General features: G+C 28.9%; 1 protein-coding gene across 7 annotated transcripts in view; it reads right to left on the bottom strand.

Moving 5' to 3' along the window:
* LOC107446576 (uncharacterized) overlaps window positions 1-18,146 on the bottom strand; it is a 116,585-nt gene that overhangs the window by 54,759 nt on the left and 43,680 nt on the right. For 5 of the 7 annotated variants that reach the window (XM_071186737.2, XM_071186743.2, XM_071186742.2 and 2 more), the window contains 9 exons: window positions 15,126-15,179; window positions 13,570-13,802; window positions 11,999-12,118; window positions 9,754-9,939; window positions 7,694-7,900; window positions 5,956-6,249; window positions 4,551-4,751; window positions 3,014-3,121; window positions 1,945-2,103 (listed from right to left, as the gene is read on the bottom strand). In XM_071186737.2, coding sequence (XP_071042838.2) covers window positions 1,945-2,103; window positions 3,014-3,121; window positions 4,551-4,751; window positions 5,956-6,249; window positions 7,694-7,900; window positions 9,754-9,939; window positions 11,999-12,118; window positions 13,570-13,802; window positions 15,126-15,179 — 1,562 coding nt within the window. The remainder of the gene's footprint in view (window positions 1-1,944; window positions 2,104-3,013; window positions 3,122-4,550; window positions 4,752-5,955; window positions 6,250-7,693; window positions 7,901-9,753; window positions 9,940-11,998; window positions 12,119-13,569; window positions 13,803-15,125; window positions 15,180-18,146) is intronic. The other 2 variants (XM_071186739.2, XM_071186741.2) reach the window with 1 other exon arrangement.

The following is an 18,146-nucleotide window of genomic DNA, read 5'->3' as shown; positions in this document are numbered from 1 at the left end:
GAAACATACAGTATCACTGTCTATAAATATATGTTAGAGAACTCCAAAAAGTAAATAATTTATTATTTCCATAAAAATGTATGTTAAAAAATATGCAATTTATGCATAATCCAATCTGCTTTAACTTATGAATAATTTCAATAAATAAAGACTTAAGATAATTTCTTATGTTTCCAAATAATTACCTTTTACTTACATTTTAATCATGTCTGCAATTGGAGTTATTACTTAATGGAAAATAAGAAAAAATTTTCAAATACTACTTTAACAAAGTAATGCCAAAATAATTTATCAACAGCACGAGGTCCCATATCCAGACGTCCATTTAACAGACATTTTTTAACAATCAAAATAAACAAAACTCTTTTCCCTTTTTAATTTATATATTTTTTTTACACTAGCCACCTATTAAAAAAGTACGCAGAGATGAGAATCCTCCATTTCTTTATCACTTTTACAAGACTTCAACTTTTTGTTTGATTTTAATCCAATTTCCACGACAATATGGAAAAAAAAGAGGGATATAATGGAAATAAAATTCATTTCCCAACAGTGTGTAAAAACAATAGTGTATTTGTTTTCTCATGCCTTCCAGGAAAGGATTATTATTACCAGGATAAAGGATTAATCACACACTCAATTTCAGAGTGAGCAAAAATCTCACATTTTGAAAAAATTTGCAGATTTGAGATGAGGAAATCATTAGGATCATAATCATTAGGGGTTACTAAAAAGCAAGATTCAAAATTCGCAAATCATAATATTATGTTATGAATGAAATCAAAATTTTAAAAACTATATAGAAATCCCAAACTGCTGAGCCAAACCACTTGGATAGTAGATTCGTCACAAATGGAGTGCACCAAAAAGTGTAGATAGCAAAGTGAATTCTAACGCAATGGGGGAACTCTGGAAATAAGCTTCGGAGAGCAGCTCCTTTAGAAACATATATTTATTTGACGATTGTGACATGTAAATAAAATACATATGACTAGATGAAAGAAAAAGGTAACATACTAATAGCTACACATCATTGAGTTCCACACCGGAGCACAGGGACTTCTTTTCCGAAAAACTTACAACGCAGCTTTATCAAACAGAAAGAGAGACATAGTTAAGTCTCTTAAACATCTAGATTAGGCAACATCGACCAATTACAAGCTACTGAGTATCTTGAGTAAATTATTTAACATGTAGATAAAGAGGTGAGTAGTAACTGGCTTCTCCTGTGACGAAAACTTTGTCTCACAAGTGTGGTTTGTTACAACTATCAATAAACGAGCATAGATTTGGGTGATTTGATAGGATTATCGATCATATTTCCAACATAAGTGTAGTAACAAAAAACTATGAAAATCGGGAGCAATAACTGACAAAAACGCAATCGTAAATCCATGTGGGATTCAGGGCGAATCGGTAATAATTATGTGAGAGAAATGCATGATTCAAAGTTTGCCAAACAAAATAATATGGTATTAAAATATCGAAAACTTAAAAATCAAGTAAAAATCTGCCTTAATAACTGCTAAAAAAAGATCATCAAAATCATGTGGATTCCCTGTAGAATTGCCACTAATCGAGAAATAATTACTAACTAAAATGCATGATTAGGAATTTTCAGTATGTTATAATAGCACTTTAAATAAGGAGATTTTAAAAACCATGTGGAAATCTGCAACAAAAGCTGCAAAAATAGAGCAACCAAATGTGGATTTATTTGTTGCTGATTGTAACTGATGTTGATTATTACTTTTTATTGAATAAGGATGTTTTGATGTTTGTTTACCTTAAAAATCTATTATCCGGAAAAATCTATTTTCCGGATAATAGATTAAGTCCCAACAATTCTAAATATGAGACTTTCCACTGTATCTGATTTTAAATAAGGAGGTATTTTGAAAAAGTGTACTAGATTTGAAAAATAAATTAAATATGTTTACATACAGATAAAGAGTTTGTTTGGTTTTGGAGTTCTTCAACTTGATCTTGTAGTTTTTTAACCAAATCAGAATTTTTCTTGAGTTCCTCATCTTTTTCAAGCACAAGGTATTTAAAGCAAGATAAGTCACTTTCCATTTGTTTCTTGCTTTTGTCAATCTCTTCCTAAAATGCAATGAAAATATTTAATGAAAAATATAAAAACAATGTCATCAAACATATAATGATATCTTAACTCAAAACCAAGTAATCTAGAACCATAGTAAGTCATTTTTATACAGTTATTATTAATATTTAAAATATGTATAGATTGTGTCTCTGTTTAACAAATTCTAACCTCTTCACAGCAGTTTAACAATTTATTTTGTTGCAACAAGTGGTTTGTACTGTCATGTTGCAAAAACTATTAGATAGAAACATTTTGATATGAAAATTAAATGAAACTAAATGTCAAATTACTGAAATTATGACAAAAATTAAGGGCAAGTATGTCTTACTTTCAAAAAATAATCTTAGTCTTTTTTTTTCAAATTTAAAATAGTTTTAGATCTGAGTTAACAAAAAAATAATTAGCTGAAATTATAGTTTAAGAAAAGAAGTTTACAGAAAATGAGAAGTTTACAAACAGAAAGCTTTAAAATAATTTCTGTTCTTCTCTTTTGGAATAAAAAAAGGCCTAACATACTGCTTTATTTAGGGGCTCAGTAATAATTTTTAGGGACAATAAATATAGAGGGATTTTAAAATTCTCCATTACAATTGTTCCAATGATTGTGAAGTACTATCTGAGTTTGGCAATATGCCTATCTTTTCTCTAAAGTGCAGCTTAGAGGTCTGAAGCAATCTGCAATGTCATTCAATTTTTTAAAATAAAGTATGTGAAAAAATAAAATATATATGTGGGCACTAATGAATAATTAAGATTTTTGTAATTAACTTTGGACAGGGGAACAAAGTTTAATACAAAGGATTGAAGTTTGTTTTGAAAATTAAATAAAAATTTTAGTCATCAAAGATACATTTTTTAAAAAAAAAAAGTTTACGTGTTATGTTATAAAGTTAAATTTTTATTTACCTTTTCATTGATTGTAGTTTGCATAGTTTTCTGCAATGAGGCAAGTGTATAATTGCCCTTAGCTACTTCCTCGTTTAGCGCCCGGATTTCATCAGATCTTTCATCAAGCTAAAAACATAACAGCATAAAAAAAAAATCAGATAACAAAAAGCTTCAAATTCTTTTTGGTCGAGTAACTTAATTACACTTAACTATTAGCAATTTTATATCATAAAACATTAAACAGTAATTGAATAAAATAGTGAAATTTTCCAAAACAACAATATTACTGTTGTTTTGGCAGAACACAGCTTCCAATCACTGCTTGGAGCTATGGTGGCTCAGGGAATACATCACTCACATCATAATGAAGTGACCCAGGTTCTATTCCCAGCGATAGCTAATCAATACAAATTCCGCTTTCAACTGGCACTGACCATAAATATTGCACAAGTCAGACTGATTATGAATTAGAATCTCTTTGCTGTCAGGCTAACCATGGAAGGTTTTTGTGGTTTACAGCTTCATATAGCACAGATGTGGGTTAGTTCTAGTAAAAAAAGTCCTCCACAAAATTAAGTCAATTTAATATTTTATCGTTCGTTTCAATTTCAAAACAAAGAAAGAAACAACTGCAAACTTAACAAAAATGCTAGCATTAAAAACCCTATGGATAATACTTTGAATGCTGAAACCCTGACATTACACATTTGGATTAATTTTAAATTGACACCATATTAGTGGATATACATTAGGCAATGACCTTTTACTTTAAGAAAACATCAGGGTAGAGAAACATTTCAACTGTTATCTTGAGCGTTAAATTTACATAAAAAACATCAAAGCTGGGAAATACGAGGCTAGTGAATGGCAGCCAATGGCTCTTATTCTTAAAAAAAATAATAAGTATAAGGAATAGAGGTCAAGAGTATTAGACTATGGCCAATTACCTTAAAAAACAAACAAACATGAGTGGCGATAAAATAAGACAAGTGTAATGAGCCTCATATACAGAGTAATGGGCCTTAACTGTTTCAAAAAAAATATCAATGTAGGGAATACAGGGCAAGTATATCTCCAGAAATAGCTATCAGCTTTAAAAGAAAAGTGTAATAAATATATATGTATACCCTCTTAGGGAAAGGGTATACTGGGCAAAAGCCTTTAATTAAAAAAGAAAAAAAATCATCTTAAGGAATACTGAGATTATATATTGGGCAAGGGTCGTTAATCTTTATAAAAATCCGGATATTAAATATTAAGCAAGTATATATGGAGCAATCTATCACTCCATTGAAAGAAAAAGAAGATATTTCCGACTTTTATTAATCCTCACAATTAACAATTAAATATTTTTTGGAGATATTTCTGAGGTACCTAAGGTATTCCTGCTCAATATAGACACATTAACAGTTTTGTCAACTGTTGCTTCAGGTAAGCAGTACAGTCCAAATACTTACAGCAGTAACACATAAATAATTAACTGGGGATAAAGCATCTTCTCGAAAGTTATTTTGTGCTTTAACAGAACATTTAAAAAATAAAATATTGTAAATACCAGAGATGTCATTTGGTCAATTTTTTCTAATGCAGAATGATATGCTTCTTTGAGCTCTTCCAGCTGTTTGCTCAAAGCATGAGATTTAAGTGGTGTGATAGGTCTGTGTTTTTGTTCCTCAATGTGAGATTTTAAAATGGATACTTGCATCATTTGATCAGATAGCTTTTCTTGGAGAGTACCGTTTTCTAGCTCACATTCCTGAAAAAAAAAATTATTCTATAAAATCAAGTAAAGGTAATACTCATAGGTAATAATTAGTTACAAGAGAGCCCCACTCCTTGAGTTTACCAACCCTCCGGCAACTGGATAACTGTAAATAGTACTAACCTTTTAAAAATAAAGTCATAAAAATCTGCAAAATATGCCTACCCCAAAACCATTAGTTTAGACATTTTATGAAACATACAATTTAGTTTAAATATGTTTTATTTAAATACATTTTAATAACCCTTGAAACTCAAGAAACTATGAATTATTTGCTCCAAATATAATATCCAAGTGCATACTTCTAAATTTTAGTGATCGATAACAGTTAGTCCTTTATTTTATAATGAACTCATAAAATGTATAAAAGTCAAAGAAAAAGTGAAGAAATTTCATAAATTTCTTAACAATATAGGTAGATAGCAGGGCTTTATGTAATATGGATTACAGCTGGATTATAATGTAGAGACATATAATATTGTGTAATAAAAAGCTTAAAAAAAAAGTAAATAAAAGAAACATACGTAAGATATAAAATAAAAATTAATAAATAAAAGATTGAATCCTTCACTATTATTTGAAGGTTGATTTTATTATTAAATAATCAGTACCTTCATAGCTGTTTGTTTTCTTGGTTCCTCGTGAAAATTTTATTTTCCATTTTAAATTGAAACATTTATGATTTGATATTTTATTCTTCTTAATTTAATAAGATTAATAATGTATTTGAAGCTCTTTCTCCAAGACAAATAAAAAAGCCACAGTGCTTTAAAATTGAAGCAATTAAACTATTTATGCGATCTCGTTTAGAATTATCTGAACTTTAAATGAGACTAACAAGAAATACTAGAAAAAATTATTAAACTTTTTTAAAAACTGCCAATTCGGCTAAATTGTTCATCTAAATAAAAATTATTAGAATCTTCTTAATTTCTGCATCTTTTATTGCACTGCAGCAATTTTTTAGGCATCAAAAATTTTTATTATTTCCTCTTCATGTGATTATGGATTTCCTTCAGGCATACATTTTGCACCATTTTTTAAAAATTAGCATAGAGGAGGTTAACTAAAAATGGACTAAATTTAACCTAACAGTCACAAAGAACCCCACTATGTTTATAAAAACAATATATTATTTGCTAAAAGACATTATTTCATATGAAGACAGAAGCCTAAATAGGAAAAAAAATTATCTCACTTCATGAGCATGTAGAAGTTTTTTGAGTTTTGTTTCCAATTCCTTGTTCCTTTTTATAAGTTCTTCATCAATGTGTGTCAACCGTCCGAACTTCTCCTCCAACCGTCTAACTTCCAACCAATGAATTGACCTGGGAGACATTTCCCAACCGTCTTCACAAGGAAGATGCATCGTCTCACTCTCATGAGAGCTTGTGGGGGAAGCATCAGAGCTCAAGATTGGACTGCCAGAGCTGAGGAAAGCTGTTTCTAATTGCTTCACTCTTTGTTCAACCTTAGCTTCCAAGAAATGAATCTAGAAAGAGAAAGATCAAACTTTACTCATAAAAATGAAAAGTTTATAACATTTTCTTCATTACAGAGTTGTACAGAGAAAAATTTAAACATTTGTCCTACTTAAAACAAAAAAAAATGGAGTGTAAAGGAAAATTTTAGGTGCCCGGAGGCTGAGTGGTAGCGATTCACGCTCCCGTGTCACAGGTCCTGGGTTCGATCCTCGGGCCGGGCAATGTTGACTCAGCCTTTCATCCCTTCAGTGGGTCGATAAAAGAGTACCAAGCATGCTTGGGAACTAAACACTGACGTGTTCGGCTGTCCACCTGACTGGAAATTTGCTCCTGCACCCCAGAAAACTGAGATGGGCACAGTAGACCTTGGCCAAGGGCGCCGGCAGAATAATATAAAAGGGGGTGCAACCCTCTAACAAACTACCCACCCCCAAAAAAATTAAAATATTCTGTTATTACATTTTGTTTTGTTATACATATACTCTCATCTGTTAATTTTTTTCAAGATACATTTCTTCATTGTTAACAAGATATTTAAAAATAAATACGAATTTCCTGTACTTGCAAATTTTGCCAGGAGAAACTGTATTGATGGTGCTGGCATAGCTACTGACTTTGAAACACAAGTAACTACAAACAGTAGTTTCGTATACTAACATGCTTGTACACGCTTAACATTAGTATTTATTATGTTGATGAAGTTTTACAGTTGTGAGAAGTCAGTTTGTGTTATACACCTTTGTTAAACTAAATAACTAATAGGAAATACAATATTATAATTATTTTATTAAATGAAATTTAAAAATATAGTTTAGATATCTGCCAAATTTGTGCATGCTCAGTGTGCATAAGAAAAGAATCAAAGATGACTCGAATTCATTGAAAAAGTTATAAACATATTTGGACAGCAAACAAGACGATTACAATTCTTGTTTGATTAAACCATTCTTTAATTGTTATGTATTAATAATTACTTAATTATTTGTTTTTGAATAAAAATATTTTTATTAAAATTTTTTTATAACAAAATCGTTTTTCTGTATCTCTTTAATTGATTAAAAAAAAAAAGCCAGGCCTCTATGGGCTGTCCCGCCACTGAGCGTAGTGGAAAATTTTAGGTGTTGATTCTGAGTCAAGAGGGTACATTTGTATGCCCTGAAGATTTAATAATTAATTAAAAAAAACATTTAGTTTTACTACTAAGTAGAATCAAAAACGTGCTTTTGTATAATATGTGGCAAAAATCGACACGGTAAAGAAAAAATCTCATTTTAGAAAAGGGAAAATTAAGCACTTTTTAAAAACTCCCAAAGTAAAAATTATCTTCAAGGGCTTTTAAAAAATGAAAATAAGCACATTTAAGAACTTTTTAAAAAAGCTATGCACCATGTTATATAAAAATTATGTAACCTAAATAGTATATATAATATAAATATGATAAAATTACAATACCTGTCCCCTCAATTCTTGCAATAATGTTCGATTCTGAGACATTTCTTCAATTTCCTGGCTTTGGAAAGCTAATTTATCTTTGAGGTTCTGAAAGTGTTCAGTAGACTCATCACCCGTAATGATATCTTTTGGTATAGTCAATTCATCATCCAAAAGGGAATTTCTTCTTTCATGAGCATTCACCGTTTCGGTCAAAGAGGATAACTTCTAAAAGTAAAAAAAAAAGTGCTTATCAAGCTTCTATTTGACATTACAATGATGAGGTAATAACTGAAAATAAAAATTCCTATAAATTGGCACAGAGATTAACATTATGAGTTCTATTAGCTCAGATTTTTTTCCCCATATAAATTTCCGAATTTTATTTACACAATCATTAGTTAGCCTTTAGTATTCTCTGATAATTTTAATAATTGTTTATTTAAAAGTTTGAACATTCTTTAGGATCTTCACAGGCATTCAAACTCCTAAAAACGTTAATACATATGAATCAAACAGGAATACTTTTATGTTTTTGTAAAAACCGCTGCATGTTATTTTTCATAGGAAATAAGCCTATGAGAAAAATCCTCTGATTTCAAATTGCAAAGCTAGAAAGTTGTACTGTTATAAAAAAAAAAAAATCTAGCATTAATGAAAAATTATTTACCTCTAATAAAATTTTTTAAGGTCTGTTTAGTAAGTTATAGATATATGCTAAATTAACATAGATATAAGTTGAAAATCTATTGGTTTGTTAAGAAAGTAATTTCAGTATGCAATAAATTGCAAAAGAATAATTCAGACAATGTGAGGCCTTATACATCTTTAGTAACACATATAAAATTAATGAAGCTTGGTCACAACTGCCATATAACCCTGACATAGCACCATTAGCTTATTATTTATTTTGAAGTTTAGAAAACTTTTAAAAGGTAAACATTTTAATAATAACAATGACCTCAAGTGGCATTTAGTTCAGTTTGTTTGTAGATAAGGATCATTAGTTTAATGAGCGTGGAATCATGAAGTTACCAAAACTATGGCAAAATATCATCAAACAGAATGGAGGTATTTCTTTTTTGAGTAAAAAAAGCTTTATTTTACACAAAATAGCCAAAATTTCTTTCTCACAAACCTAATATTTCATTTAAAAAATCAGCACAACTTGTAAGAAATATCCTCAGATCAGCTTTTATCGACATGCTTTACACATATGAATACTTCGTACTTTTAATTTTCATTATTGTTCTTATCTTGAACTTTTTTTTATTTAAAAAAATAAATTAAAGTAAACAATGTGTTTATTACACGACAAGATTTAAACAAAGCAATTTTTGACTCATTCTTTTAGAAATAGATTTTATTATATGAGAGGAGTTTAGAGTTGGAGCGCAATGTTTTAGGGTTTACATTCCAAGGTATTTATTATATTAAAGTCAAGTCAAAATTTGACTTTAAAAGCCAACTGAAAACAAAAGGCAAGAGATATGGGTAAGAAGCAATAGAAACTTGTTTAAAAGCACTACATGCTTATAAAACCTTTCGAGAAAATTTTAAGTCCAAACATTGTTATTTATGCATAAAAATCAAACAGAGGGTAAGTGAATATAGAACAAAAGTAAGTACATGAAAGTAAGTGAACAACAAGTAAGTGAATGTAGAACAAAAAAATATAAGTACAATAGAATATTCATATAACACACTTTTATACGCCACAATTCTATAGAAACCATATTAACTTTGCAGGCGTAAAAATTTAAAATTGCAGAAATTTCTGTAACTAAGCTAGACCTATTAACCTTTAATATTATTTGTTTAATTATTTGAAAAAATTGAATTTCAAATGCTAAGCAAACCAAAAGTAATGATTTTTTCTGTAAATAATAAATGCAACCATTTTTCAATCATGTGCACATCTGTGTGTTAAGTAATTGTATTTAAAGAAATGTAGTTGCCTTGTAATACTGTCTACATTACACAAAATTTCTGCAAAACGCAAGGTTAGTTTCAGGATTTGCGTTATAAAGATCTACTGGATATAAGTAAAGAAAATATCTCTATTTTAACCAGATATTTACCCGCTGTAATTCCATCTCCATTTTAGTTTTTATGTTAAGCTGCTTCTCAAGTTCTTCAATGACGTCTCGTAGATCACGGATTTTATCAACATGTTGACGCAATTCATTTTCTACAGCATCTTTTTTCTGCATCGTGCTCTTGTGGTCCTCTATTCTGGAGCGGAGAGATTGCTCCAGTGATTCAATCTAGAAAAAAAATTTATTTTCTTCTCATTTTCACACACAAACATGAATCTTAGCTAATATAATTTATGAAATATATTTTTAAATTTTTTACAAGCATGAAGTTACAAAAAAACAAAAAAAGAGCGTATAATAAATAAAAACTACGAAAAGAACACTGATGAAAGAAGAGTGAGAAGACTATTTTGCAATTAGTAAATTTATTAACTACAGCAAGTATGCACAACCTTTTTCTAAAAGCTGACCACAAAACTAAAAAATGACATGCAGGCAGCCTGAAAAGTAAAAATTCAAGGTGCATTTATGTCCTAATTGAAAATGTCAATTTGTAAAAAATGACACTTCTCAGAAAACACTGAGGTCATGGCCATAAATAAAATTCGAAAAATAATGGTGCAAGCTTGCACTAAAATAATAAGTAAATAAAAGAGCAAGGTGACCAGTAAGAAAATAAACTAATTTTCAAACACAGCAGTATTTTTTTCCGTGACTGAAAAATACTAGAGGGATAAATATTTCAGCGAATTCTAGAGTTTTCAAAATCATGTTTGTTGAGAATTCTAGGGTAACTAGATTCATTGATTTTATAAATCAACTCTCCTTTATTCAATTAATGCAGAGAAGTATAAGAGCTTTTCCTCAGAAATTTAAAATTAGGGTAAGGAATCCCAGCTGAGGGTAATAAAAGGAAATTTTATAAACTATGTCTGGTATTAAATAAGAGAAACATATAAAAGAGTGTGAGATTATTAGAGCACCTCAAGTGGTGTAGTCAAATCTTTCAACAAAAAATAAGCACCTTTTAAGTATTTTTCAAGCACTCAAAAAATATTTTTAAGCAATATATACATTAACAAAATGCCAAACAATTTTTAAAGACTTTACATGATCACTAGAGATTTTCCCCTTTTATTTTAGGGGGTGGAAAATGCAGGATTGGCTTTTTGCCGGTAAAAACTGGTTATAACCGGTAAAAACCGGCAGAAACTAAGAAAACGCCTATAGCATAATGACATTTTATTTAAGTAAACTGAAAAATCCATATAACTTCAGGTAACTGTAACAAACTTTTTAATTACCCCAGCTGCTACATGGTGGTCTAGTTATGCAAGAGATGAAAGTTTCACAAATCTTGCTTGTCCCTTGATGGCAATTCCTGCTAGCTCTGCTGGACTTGAGAGAATCTTCTCAAATTTCTTCGTGCATAGCAAATTGAGAAATTGTTTAGGTTTAGAAACTGCATCAAAACTTGTCTTTTGCTATAGATTACTGCAGAGTGCAAACATTGTAATATTTGGTTTTTAATGGTGATAATTTTGTAAATAAATTGTACTTTTTTTAACATTTAATTGTTTTTTTTCTATGAATTATCCATTGTATGTCAATCTCAGTACTTACTTTTATGTCATTTTCTGCCACAAATGTGGCAGAAAAGGGTTTCTGCCATGCCAGTTTTAACCGGTTTCTACCAGTGGTTTTAACCACCTCGACAGAAACTTGACAACCTTGGGAAAATGAAGTCTGAAATTGGGACTATCTTGCAAAATGCAGCAGAATTGCACACGAGAGTGCTAGAATCTCACCGAACTCAGCTCAATAGACACACATGCGGACTCGCAAGTACTTTAAAAACATGTAAAAGGAATGACAACGGTAGACCGAAATGGATTGCAGTTGAATGAATTGTGAAAACGTTGAATAGAACAATGCGAAAAGCAAGCTTTTGCATAATTCGTGGCAAAAATCGACATTGTTAAGGGAAAAAAAATCTAGTTTTCGAAAAGGGAACTTTTTAAAAACACCCCACGAAAAAAGCACCTTTAAGAGCTTTTAAAAAACGAAAATAAGCACCTTTAAGCACTTTTTAAAAATGCTACATATCATGTCATTGTTGTGAAACTTACATAACCCAATGGCAAATCTTTTGTAAGGCAAAATTCAAAAAATGAACAAGGAAATTGAAAAAAAAGAGAGGACAATATGATAATACAGGATAATTTAATTTTTATTTCTCAGAAACAATAACATGAGCCGGTTAGAATAGGAAAAGTAAGTAACGTACCTCTTTCATCAATTTGGCTTCATTACTTTGTATTTTTTCCTTCTCTCGAAGTGTTTCTTGCATTTTGTTCAATTCTTTTAGATAATCTTCTCTTTCTTGCTCTCTCTCTTGAGCTTGTTCCTATACATAAAAATTAATATAAATAGTTCAACTTCAAAAGAAAAACAATAATATTACAATATACATTAAGACTTCATTAGCATCATTTAATCAGTTTACAAAAATTAAATATTGTACATACAGGGATCACACTAAGCATCTAAGACATGAGAACATGGAAATAATAAAAAAGTCTGAAAATATCTATCAACTCAAATCAGAATTTTTTTTTTTTTTGCACAAAAAGAAAACATTTAAACTATTTACATACTTATTTAAAGTTTTCCTACTGAGTGTGAACATTGACAGTCAAACTGTTAAGCTTTATACATGAATTATGATTGCCGAGAATAAAATAATAATGTAAGCAACAAACTAATGGAGAAATATTAAGAAAAATTAATATTGGGCACAGCATTAATTTTCCTCAATTCATAATAAAATTCAGAAATTTGACAATTTTGCCAATGTTCCCCAAATTAACCATTTGCAGTATATATAATAAAACAGCATATCAATTAAGAGCAAATATTAACATTTGCACACAAAACATATTAATGAACTTTACAAGCATGAAAATATAAATAAAAGTTAACACTAATACAAAATCACTACCACTTCTTTAAGCATTTCTGCTAAGCTGAATACAAACACACTAAGTATATAGTTGCTGCTAAATAACACATTTTTCAGAGGAATTTTTAAAAATTTTTTTTGGTAAAAGAAAAAAAATCTTGACAGCTTTCATTCATTTTTTTAAAAACTTTTCTAAAAAAAGTTTTCAACTTTTTTTCCTCAGATTTTTAAATATTTTTCCTGAATTAAACTAGGTACTTTAAAATTCCCCAAGTATTAACCCCGAATTTCATATTTGTTTCTTTTATCTAATAAATTTTAAAAATCAAATAAGGAACATGCAAACAGACCAGTGAAAATGGGTACAGACTAGTGAAATCTTATAAACATTGTGTAAAGCATTTAAAAGACGTTAAGAAATCTGAAGTAAAAACTAAAATGTAAATCAATTATAGGGCAAAATTAAGAAACTTTGCTACTGGCCAGATGTTCTTTTTATCAGTGGCCAAGCTACTTTTTCAAAAAATGAAAACTTTAAATGATTTTAAAAACTGCTGATGCTAATAATGTAAGGTAATTCTCATTTCTAAACAGTAATATGTTAAAAACAATACAAGGTCCATTTCTAAAATAAAGGAACAAGTCCTAAATAAAATATTTTTTAGATTACAAAATATTTATAATAATTCCACATTTATTATAAAAAATTAATAAAATGCACATGGTGTGGATTTTAGTCTCATTGTGCGGCGTGGTTATCGTTAATTTAATCCTGTAAAATCAAAAGGAAAAGATGCAGGAAAACTCATGGTCATAGGACCCACATGTATCTAAAAAAAAAAAAAAAAAAAAACGTTTTGAGGACAATTTTTAGAAATAAAACTAATGGTATTTACTTCAATAAACTTTTTATTAGATTGAAGTTGCTTCTCCATGGCCTCCATTTCAGCTTTTAAATCTCTGATTTCTTTACACATCCTCTCCATAATTTCTTCCTTCTCAGCGGTCAAGTCCTCAATGGCCATTTCCATCTGCTGAAGTCTGTCTTGGAATGACTGGCGCTCTTTGCTGAGGTTTATCTGGACATTATGTTTCTCTGAAGAAAGTTTTGAGTTCTCGTGCAAAAGTTCTGGAATAATCGCAGAAGAATAATTACAGTTAACAGTTTCCTCTCAATTCTGCAGTATTTAAACAAGATGAATATATACATAAAAGTTATGATTAAGTTTACTTTTCATATTAGTAAAAAACATCTGATATAAATTGAATTATATAAAAAACAGTAAATAGTATTTATTATCATAAAATTATGGTTCTCCACTTGGAAGGGTAAAAAAATATAAACCATGTGTTTTTACTAATTGCATAAATTACTGTAGTTACTAACGTTGACATAGAGATTCACAAATAGCTAGTTTTATTCTTATTTTATGTTTCTGTAATATGAAACTGAAATGTTTTTATTTATATCAGTTTTTAAAGTCATTACATGGATTAAAAAGATATCAATCTGGATAATTAGGACAGATTAAAAAGATATCAATCTGGACTTGACTAGCAATTGACTTTGGCTTTGTTTTACACAACTGCTGATATCAACCATTTTTCAACTACGGTTAACCAACTTGAAAAGTCTATAAAAATCCGACCATTCATTTTGTCATTTTTAAAATGAATACATTAAATATATATTTAATTAAAAAAGCGATTTGACAAGAACATGCAATATGAATTTCTTCTTTTATCACCTTATCAACTTCATGTACAAAATATGCCAGGGATATTTTGCAGGATTCTGCATATAGTTAAATGGCACACATGTCGAATACAGATTTGACACGTTTAACACAAAGTAACATTCATTCATGAGAACAAAATAAAATGGTGCTTGAAATTATATGTAAACCAAAAAACTAAAGAAAAAAGAAAGTCAAAAGCACCTGAATGTAATTGAACATCTTACACAAAGCCTACATATAACATATTACCAATAAATAAGCATATAGTGTCCTAAAGTTAAAATGCCTTAGGGGATATATCACAGAAGTAAAAGTGAGCTATTTATATGCATAAAAGTTAATTATTTATGCTAACTATTTACTTGCATATTTACTCAATTTTGACTAAGAAAAAAAAAATCCAAGAACAATAACAAATCTTTGAACTTGTTTCTATTATTAAAATATATTTATTCTGAAGAAAAGTTAGAGTAATGTGATAAGTTAAAATATTATTTAGAGTTATGCTAACCTTGGATCAGATTTTTGTGCCATGTTAAGATCGGTTACAAATTAATAATAATAAAAATACAGACCTAAAAAATGATAAGTTTCTTTTAACTTTATTTTAGTAAACCTTTAAAAATATTACCACAAAAATATAATCTGGAAACTAGATTTCCCTTGCTTCCTACGTAAAACTGAAGAATAATACTACCAAAATAAAAACAAACCTGGCTTCTCATGCACATGGATGACTTCTGATTGCAATGTTTTATTTGTGCTCACTGTTAACCAGACAACAAAACATAGAAAAGAAAAGGAAAAGTGTCATAAGAAAAAAAAAACATAGCTTAAATCATAATTTAGGAATGTGCGAGCTGCCAAATTTAACGTAGAGGCATTGATTCCACCACCATATTAATGAGTTAGTTGATATTAAATTAGATTTTTTAAAAAAATTAAAGTAGTTCAAAATTTAGAAGTTCATTTGTTAAACAAAATTTAAAAATGCAGTTACTAAACTCCAAGTAAAATCAAAGTTTTCCCATATCAATAAAATAGAAAAATTACATGAAAAGTTTTTTTCACTTGTGTTTATAATTTTTTGTACAGCGATACATATATTAATACAGTAGTCATTACCAACTTGTTTTAAGAACTGCACAAAAGGGAGAATGATCTTAAAAGTTATAAAACAATTTTAAAATTGTTTACATAAAAAGTTACTTTAAAAAAAAACTTGTCAAAACCCAATTTTGTTTTGGAATTATTGTATTTTTTCAAAATGAGCATACATTTTTTTAAAAATATATTTTGATTAAGTAGAAACATGCAAACATAAATGGGCATAAGCAAGGTGAAAATAGCAAAACAAAATGGAATGAAAAGGAAAATAATTTGTATTAGTCTATAAATTTTGTTAAAGGAATGGGGGAGGGGGTATGTGTTAAATGGGATACAATTAACATAGCAACACACAACTTGAAGCGTCAAGGCCAAATGAAGCCTTTGAATGGTCCATGTGCAACCTGCCAACCAAAAATTAATATGAAGATACTAAGTAACTAGTAATAAGAAATTTAACAGCTGATTTTCAAACTAGTTGTAAATTAGAGAACAAAACACCAACATTTTTACTTAAAATTTTAAAATTCAGAGGGATTCAATAAAGGTGTTAAAAAATTTACAGTTAAAAGACAAAAAAAATCTTTTAACATTTCAATCACTTCAAAAGAAAACACTTTTAACCAGAGGTGTCAAACTCGCGGCCCGAGATGAACATTTTTGCGACCCAGTTAATATATCCAACGCAAAGTAAAAATAAAATAGAAATAAGAATTAGAAAGGAAACTAGCATATAGAATTATAATATACTTTATTTATAAACTATACGGATCATTTTAAATTGTATGCGCGAAAATGTAAAATTCTAATTGGCTTGCGGCACCTGCCATTCCAGGGATACTGCATCTTATCAAAAATACATAGAAAAATTTCAAAACTTAGAGCAGAATTTGAAACAAGGTTTAAAGATTTTAATTCTTTGGAAGACAAATTTTGTTGGATTTCCTCAATAAATATAGACTCAGTACTCAGTAATATGCAAACGGAAGTCATTGAGATTCAGTGCGACTCAAATTTGAAGACAAAATTCATTGAAGTGGGTGTGCCTGAATTTTATAAATATTTACCCGCAAGGTTTGAAAATACTCGAAAATTCGCATATGAAATTATTTCCATGTTTGGAAGTACTTATCAGTGCGAGAAATTTTTTTCTGTTATGAATGAAAATAAATCTCTTGTCCGAAACCATATTAATAGCTCTCGTTGGGTCAATTTTGAAAGTAGTCTCGGCCAATAAAATTTCTCCCGAAATAGGAAAGATAGTAGCAGAGAAGAGATGTCAAATACCAAACAATAATTTTACTTTATATATGCTTATTACAATGTACTATTCAAAATAAAAATATTTGTTTCTGTAAACACTGATTTTTTTTTAGGCCCACCTAAAGTCAAGCATTGTTTATTTGGCCCAAGTTTGCTTTTGAGTTTGACACCCCTGCTTTTAAGCATAACAAATGCACTTGAAGAATTTATTCAAAATCAAAGATATAAAGAAGTAATTTATGTTCATTAAAAAATAATAAAATAATCTTTTCCACAGAAAAAGTAGAAAAAATTGCTTACTGCTTTATTTTATTAAAGAAGGTAGAGTATGCAAAACTTCAAAGAAATTAAATTTTTAAGATAATCTCAGAATTATTCTTAGTACAAGAATGATTAAGTTATTATTAATTGATATTAAAACTAAATTCATGGTCTCCTACTCCTTGAAATAAAAACTATTATGCAGCCTTGTTTTAAACTAGGTAAAGCTAGCAACAAAAAATAAAAATAAACATTTATATAAAAAATACAGGAAGAAAAAAGAAGCACAGTAACATAAAATAAATGTCATTTTAAAAACAAAACATGAATTTTATTTTCAATTTATATATTAAAACAGGAAAAAAGTTACTAAATCCAAACATAATTGTTTAAAAAACCCTCACCAATATTGTATGGAAAAGACGATTGCTTAAATTTGGAGATTTGATGGTCAGAAATCGGTAAAATGGCCAAAGGGAAAAAAAAAGGAAAAAAAGATTGCAGTGTTCATACAGAGATCAGAAAAAGAAATCCAAGGAGTCCAAAATTTTAAGGATTTATCAAAAATTTAAAAACTTTGTGTGAAAGATAACTAAACAGGTTTTTCTTTAAAATTAAAAAGTAGTTTTTATAAAGAACTTGCAAAAATGTATATTTTGCATAAGATATTTATTTATAGCCCTTTTGAAATAAATTTTGACTTCGTCAAACTTCATCAAGAAAAATAAAGTTATAATTTCACACATAAATACATTTTACAGCTTTAAATATTTTAATAACTCTTGCTAACGTTAATAGTACAGATGTTAAAGATTAACATAAAAACCATCCAATCTTACATTTTTAAATTTGAATACATAAGAAAATCTAAGGGATTTTATGCAAAAAAAAAAAAAAAAATTACAGTAAATTATTAATTAAGTTTGCTTGTTACCTGTAAAATTAAAATTATTTGCTGTTATTTTTTTCTTCTAACTCCTGCAATTAAATTTTTTTTTAAAGTTTTTCGTAAACTATTATATTTTGACAGCTAAGTCATATAATTTAGTTTCCCTGCTTGGACAGTAGATTCATCAGCGGACTTAGTAAGTTAATCTATGAAA

This window comes from Parasteatoda tepidariorum, chromosome 9, assembly GCF_982258835.1.
Source record: "Parasteatoda tepidariorum strain Cologne lab strain chromosome 9, Ptep-v5.0, whole genome shotgun sequence".
Classification (NCBI taxonomy): domain Eukaryota; kingdom Metazoa; phylum Arthropoda; class Arachnida; order Araneae; family Theridiidae; genus Parasteatoda; species Parasteatoda tepidariorum.
This window is presented reverse-complemented; position numbering and strand designations above follow the sequence as displayed.